Source organism: Morone saxatilis, unplaced genomic scaffold, assembly GCF_004916995.1.
Source record: "Morone saxatilis isolate NCDOM2014 unplaced genomic scaffold, NCSU_SB_2.0 Contig17, whole genome shotgun sequence".
Classification (NCBI taxonomy): domain Eukaryota; kingdom Metazoa; phylum Chordata; class Actinopteri; family Moronidae; genus Morone; species Morone saxatilis.
This window is the reverse complement of record NW_023339729.1, coordinates 591702-599424: the sequence shown is the minus strand read 5'-3', so window position 1 is coordinate 599424 and position 7723 is coordinate 591702. Positions and strand designations below refer to the sequence as shown.

General features: G+C 37.6%; 1 protein-coding gene across 1 annotated transcript; it reads left to right on the top strand.

Moving 5' to 3' along the window:
• Positions 1–119: 119 nt before the first annotated feature.
• Positions 120–7618, top strand: fbxo8 (F-box protein 8; the record flags this gene model as incomplete). The annotated part of the gene is given in 3 exon segments (XM_035660222.1): positions 120–238; positions 495–691; positions 4014–7618. Coding segments are annotated over 3 exon segments (504 nt in total), but the record flags the coding sequence as incomplete, so codon positions are not given.
• Positions 7619–7723: the final 105 nt, after the last annotated feature.

Below are 7723 nucleotides of genomic sequence, written 5' to 3'. Positions count from 1 at the left end.
CATTGTTTTAGCATAATTACACACCGACTCTACATTCATTTTTGTGACCTCCGAATTAAGACTCTGTTAGTCCTACACCCAGAAGATATATAATTCTCTCTTTCTCTTTGTGTGTGTAGGGTATCAATTATTTCATGTCTAAAGGTATACTAGTGGATCATCCCACCGAGCTGGCTAAATTCATCTTCTACACCAGACGGCTCAACTGGAAGATGCTGAGGATTTACCTGGATGAGAGGTTAACACAAGAAAACTCACACCACATTTACAGGGGGATACTTATGTGACAGCTGTATTGTGTGATACATCTATGTGATACAAAGGTCTAATTATTTCACTGTGGTGTGGTTTTATTTAGTGTGTCAACTATGAAATAAAATATACATGTATTGGTACCTTTTTCCTTTGAAATTAGAATGCCACATCTAACAATTCACTTTAACTTTCTGTGTACAAAAACCTCTGCCATTTAGTCTGTGTTTGTTTATCTGCAGACGGGATGTCCTGGACGAGCTAGTGACCCTCCATAACTTCAGTAACCAGTTCCTCCCCAACGCACTGCGAGATTTTTTCAGACACATCCATGCGCCGGAGGAGAGAGGAGAGTATCTGGAAACCCTCATCACCAAGTTCAGCCACAGGTTTTGTACCTGTAACCCTGGCCTTGTCCGAGACCTGGGCCTCAGTCCTGGTTAGTACCGATACACACACATACAGTATATACTGAACACATACTGTACCGATTCAAATCCATATCCAAAAAACTAGAAGAAAATTACTTAATTGTCAATGTACACAAGGCAACTGAAATGTCTTCTCATACATAGAGTCCTCAGAGAACATAGTCGCCTGCACTGCAGCACCCCCTGGAGCAGTGGTCAGCTGTTTGGGTCAGCAGCGCGGCCTGGAAAATAACAAGCACACCGATAAAATCTTTAGAATTGGTCTAAATCACTGCTTCCTAACCTGGGGCTCCCAACCCCCACTAGGCATTCAAGGGGGGTCATGAGGCCTTATTGATTTTAAAAGGGTGTAATAGTAATGTACAGTAGGTCTATATCTCAGCATTCCATTCATTTCTGTGAATGAAACTGAATGAAATTGTTGGTTTTAGATTTTAGATAATTATTTAACATATAAACTTAAAAATCTCACAGTGAAGGCCTAAACACAATCTACATTCACAGAGCCTTTCAGACAACCAAAAGAGCTAATAGAACAATGGCCAAGCATCAGGAACAGAGCATGTGAGTGGTGCGGAGTGCAAGCGAGTGAGGAGCGGGAGGACTTTGGATGGAGCGCAGAGTGGATTTTTAAAAAAGTTGGAGCTCCATCCCTTTCCAGTGTTGCTCCAGTTTTGCTACGCTATGAGTACGCCTACCACTGGTAGCAATGTACATGTCCCATGATCATGCAAGCCTTGTTGTTTATATCAGAAGCACATTTCTCTGTGCCGATCAAAAAGCGATTCTGCTCCTCTGCTCCTTCTTAATCACACGTACATCTGATCTTTATAATAAACTCATGACTTATATGTTCATAATAAGCAGGGTGTCTCCTTTTTCTACAACAGTGAAGTTAAAGGAACCATGTTGTAATGAGGGTTGTCTCTCCTGTGGGTGTCTGCTCTGTGTCTGCCTGTGTTCTTGTTCTAACACATACACCTTTATTGTAAAATTAAAATTAAATACTACTGATTTTAGCTGAACGGACAATAATGAGCTATTCAAATAATAATTATTAACAGATTGATATATTCATGTTAAACATACATTTGGGATTTATCTTTGCTGATGATATGTTGGATTCATGTTAGATTTGTGTTTTGTGTATCAGACATATTTAAAATTTAAAACATAAAAGCTTTCAATATTATCAAATAATAATTTTGAGATCATGAATGTCTAAGATTAGGTTGTCAAAGAGAGGAACTATAATGAAATGAGAAGCAATGGATTGTGAAAGAAGTTAAGTAGGTTTAATTGTAATCTTTCCATCAGATGTTGTATACTAGTTGAAGTTTTCAAGGTTAACAGTACACAGTTATCAGGCTACCTAAATGTACAGATAATTCCATGGCATTACAGTTATTAATTATTTTATGTAAACTATATATACCAAATTATACTTTTAGAGTTAAAAACATATTTGATGACATTTATTTTTTATTTTATAAAAAAAACCGTTTTGATAAGGATCCACTTTAGCATGTCAATCAAAATGTCTTGTCATATTTTTGGCATTTCTATCTTATACATTTATATTACTTATCGGCCAACATAAATGCAAAAAAATATATCTGTGGTAAGCTAAAATCACCAGTTGTACATAACTGTGTACACAAATTGTAATTACAGTTGTGTACAGAAGGTGGCAATAGAGGAAAGCTCAGGGATTGTCCCATATGAAAGAGGCTTTATCCACTAAATGTCATCAAATATGTTTTTAACTATATTACAAGGCAGTGCAATAAGATTTTAATATTTAGGGTCACAGTTTTTAATCGTTAGTCAGAATTGTCCTCTTTGGACCATTAATATCCAGTCTATCCTGGCCCTAAGCAGACATCTCTATGCTCACAACCTGCAGCTAGAAGGCCAAAACCTGCAGTGATATTAGAAGAGATTTTGAAGCAACTACACTCTTGACCCGTCAGCCCAACCACTAAATAGGTGGGAAGCCGTAAAGGTTTTATTTTCAAGTAATCCCTGGCTTCAGTCGTCAATGGACTGTGTACTTACCAACTGAGGGCTTTGTTAATGTCAGCAGACCATTCAGAAACCAATCCCTTACTGTTAACTTCTTGGACCTACTCATATGATTAGTAGGATTAGTGTAATTGTTTGGAGCTCAAGGCTAGAGATGGATGGATGGCTGCCTTTTCATTTCACTGCTACTCTGCCCCCCAACCCTCTCTGGAAAGAGAGCACTTCTGTGCCCAATCCTTTCTTAAACAAATAACTTTATTAATATCTAAGTTAGATATTCTTCTTTCTTACTCTTACTATAAAATTTGCAGTGATATATATATATATATATATATATATATTTTTTTTTTATATTTATTGCTTTATACTTAAACTATAAGGTAGGTGTAATGTAATTTAAAATAAGTATACTGGTGGTGAGTATGCATGTCTGTGTACCGATCTGATACCACATAATTTATTAGCCCTGAAACAGGACCCTTCTGTTTCCCAGCAGTGTCCCGTTTGCCTTTTTTTTTTTTTTCTCCACAGGATAGCAAAGCGCCGTACCTGAACCAGTCCATAGAACAATGATAGCAATACAGGCTTAGCAGTATATGCTTGTTAAAAATAATAATATACAGTATACAAATGTATACTGTATATTATTATATATTAGATATTTTTTAACACACATGGATCGGATTGGTAATTTTTTTTGTAAACTGTATTACAACATCTCTAGACCAAGAGTAACCCTTTTCCACAAAAAATAGCTCTGGCTCTTGAACCAGTTCCATTCAGGATTCAACAATAAATAATCTCCTTATTGAAATAAACCTGCTTCCTGTGTGAATTGTCTGGCTGTCTGTTGGTCATAGTGGTGGTGCTTGGATAGCCTTATATGTTCTGAGGTACTACACGCTGTAAAAAGTTTGAGAAACACTGGGGTAACATGCCGATACCGATATGGTAAATGGACTGTATTTGTATAGCGCCTTTCTAGTCTTACGACCAGTCAAAGTGCTTTTACAGTACATGTCACATTCACCCATTCACACACTGAGGCCATCACAAACAGAAACTAACTCAGTCACACACATTCATACACCGATGCCCAGTATCAAAACTAATTTGTGGTTCAGTATCTTGCTCAAGGACACTTCGACATGCAGCAAGAAAAAAAAAGGCCCCACCCCAATATGTCTGCGATAGAGATAGATCAGTTGTGCTCTGTCTTTAGTGCCACACAACTTAGTTTTGTGTGAAAGCTTGTGAGAAACAAACGGTCCTATTTGATCATGACTTACTGTGGTCTCTCTGCAGATGCTGTATATGTGCTGTGCTACAGTCTGATCCTGCTGTCCATCGACCTGACCAGCCCCCACGTCAAAAACAAAATGTCCAAGAGGGAGTTTATCAGGAACACTCGCCGAGCGGCACACAATGTCTCGGATGACTTTGTAGGCCACCTCTATGACAACATATACCTGATTGGTCATGTGGCTGCATAGCTCCACCTACCAGCTACCCAGTAGAAATCCTCAGACTGCACTGAAGACTAGGAATTGGTGATTGGGTTCCTATTCATGTCTGGACAGTATGGAACATTGTAGAAGTGGATTGTCTTTCAAGAAATATAGCAAAAATCTTACTTGAAAGATTAGAAAAACAAATCGGCCACTGCACTGTGAGATAGACTGTGTTACCAAATATTAGTAATGTTATTAGTTTTTATTCAAAGGTGTGAAAAAGACTTAAAGTAGAACCATAAAGATGAGCTCTAATGCACTGATGGATGGGTACTACTGATTGGTGAAGGAACGAGGAAAAGCACTGTCCTCAGCCTGTCACAGATGCCGGGACAGCCATTCTGATTTCCTATTGGACAGGAGCTGCATCACGTTCACCATTAGGACAAACACTGGTCAATATTTGTAGGAAGTGACACAACAGGGGACCTTAACACAAGGCTAACCCTCACTAATATCACTAGTAGCATTTACCAGGGTAACAAATGACAAAGGTACGTTGGGGCTTTTCTCCTCCTCAGTTGACCTTCATACACTGTCCAGTGACAACAACAAGAATGTGTCAAGATTCAACTAGACCTGATTTTTGTTGCTTATACTGGGAAGAGCTGAGATGAAGCGCTTTTGCAATGAGAGAAAAATGCTGCACTTAGGTTTTGTTTCTATGACAGCATAATCTTGACAATTTCGCTATAAGCTTAAGAAGCACAATATAGTTGTGTAAAACTGTGGGCAAAACAGGTGGAAATATGGAAATTCTTAACATTAATACTTTTTATTGCTGTTTTCTGTGTGTGTGTGTGTGTGTGTGTGTGTGTGTGTGTGTGTGTGTAGCAGTTGAGCCCCGTCCTCAGCCTAATAAACAGAAGAGAGAGACAGAGAAGCTAGTGCAACCATAAATGACAGTAAAGCGCTGTAGAGAACTCTAAGCATAGTTTTCATTCTTTTCAATAATTTCTTCTCTGTCTCTGTTGTTCTTTCTATCTGACATATCATAAAGCTCAAGATAGATACGGTCAGATCAAGATTCTCTGCAATTGTCTTGGTTACTAGTGATGAGTCCCCCATCTAATATATGATTGGTTGCCTGAAAATAAGCAACAACACCAGCACCTTTCTGAAAAGTTCAGAGATTTGCAACTAGAACCGCTTGGAATGGTCGCGGAAAAAAGGCCACTGGCTGCAGCGCCTTTTCTCTTGGTGGCCGCATGCTGTTGCATACGCTCTCTCCACAGTGGGAACAACTAGGGAAAAAAAACCTTCAAGGAATCTGTACATCTCTGTACCTTTCAATTGATCCGGTCAGAAATCTGCTCTGTGGCCATAGGGTCACAGCACCCACAGGAACACCACCAGTCTCCCGAGCTTTGCAGCCTTGCAGCAGCTGGTTCACCCTCCTCTGCCTGTTGTTCCTCTCTCAGTCTCCTCCATTGTGTGTCATTATAATCAGCACTGATATGAGGCAGCCTGTTCAGCTCTGTTTGTGGAAAGTTTCATTCACAAAAATGTTTCCAAGGAGGAATTTCATTCAGCGGAGCTTTAAGTCCTGCTGTCAGACAAAAACATGACAGCACTGTCAAGGAAACGAAATGATACTGATAATAAGCTGAACACATTAATAATATTAATATTAATTTTGCATTATTTTTTATTTTCATTGTGTATTTTATTTTTGGTTAATTTCAGTCTCCTATTTAAACTCCAAATTCATTCACATTATAGCATTGTAATTCCAAAGTCAGACCATCTGTACGTGACTCTGTCAATACCTAGGAGAACATTCTGGTCTTGTGAATGCCACAAATGTGAAGTTATTTAACATACATGTAAATCCTTAAAGGTGCATTAATTCAAATTGATTTCTTTATAATATATTTGATGGTCACACAAGTAAAAGCAAAGTGAAATGCACATTTAATATTTTCAACGTTATGGGAACCAACTAGCTAAACTTTTTGCAAGCTTTTGTCCAGATCCTGATTGAAATTAAATGTATTTAACAGTTTCTTATACATGATGTTAGGGAAATGTATAATGACACTGCTCTGGAGGTGACAGCAGATAGAGCACAGCAGCTTCTATGTTATGCTGCTTTATGAAGAAAATTGTGAGTTTTACAGCTCAGCTTTTCATCAGGGTTTGGTGATGGACCTGACTAATTCTGGTGAAGTCAAGTGTAGAGAAGGATAATGCTTAGTGGAAACATTAAGGATTTTCATTAAGTGAGTTATTCTGCAGTTTTGGCTCTTGAATGGTCATGGAAGGACAAAACCACTATCTTGAGTCTGTGGATGACACTGCAGTATATGAAGTGCTTGTGTTTTAAAAGCAATACTGGTATGATTTATGATATTTTTGCATATTTTTTCATTGTTTTAAAAAATCCCTGGAAAACAGATATTACATATAATATACACTGGTACACATATTTGTATTTAACATTATGATTATCAGTGTGGCAAAGTAATTGGTAAAATATATGTGTAATTTAAAATGATGGATTACATTTGTCAGTACAAGAATGTGAATAAGCTGTTTTAATGGATTTTTTAAAAATAGTGGAAGTCTGTTATTATAATGGAGGGAACACTACAGTTCAGAACATGTGGCATCTGACTGGAAAATACATGTTACTGATGGCCAGAGGTGTGGACTCAAGTCACAAGTTTGATGACTTAACTTTTGACTTTGAACTCGACTTGGACCAATGACTTGTGACTTCACCTGGCCTTCACACTCATCAGTGTTGTTCAATGTTATTGCACTTGGTAAAGATCGCATTATGACTTGTTTAGGACTGGACTTCAGTGCAGTGACTTCAGACTTGTGACTTGAAAATCAATAGTGCCTCTATAGGCATACCAGTGGCAGAAGAGTTTAAAAGCCAGTCTGGAGAATTGGAAATACATGAAATACAAATACATTAAATTATCCATCTGTTAATTTTTAAAAATAGATCGAGGCCCATCAGACCTGAATGCAGCATGATAGTCGCTTTGTGCTAGTAGAGTCTCAGCAGCTAGCATGAAGCCATAGCTAACAGTGTAATGTCACACTGAATATAAGGAACTGACAGGATGACACAGTTTTGAATTTCTTTTTTTTTTTTAATAAGGGGGGTTTATATCATAACCTGGATAGCTGGTTGGAACCAACCAACATTATTTATTTTTTTATTTTGTTTTGTTTTGTTTTTTTCATTGGATTGTAAATCTGACCATGGCTGAACTCACAGCATTCATTTTATAAAGATTAATTATTGCTGATCAATGATTTCTTGACATTATGAAGGAAAGCCACTTTCTATAGTGTGTATGTTTTTTTAAGACTTTATGACTGATAAAATGTACTGAGAAATTGTTCTAAATGTTTGATATATTAAATCTGCGTTTGATTTTACTGACATGTTTCAACCACCTGGACTTATACAGTATGAAAATGTAGACAGAAGTAGAGTCACTTCTTAGACAGAAATTATGCACCACTCAGTTGATTTAATCTTCT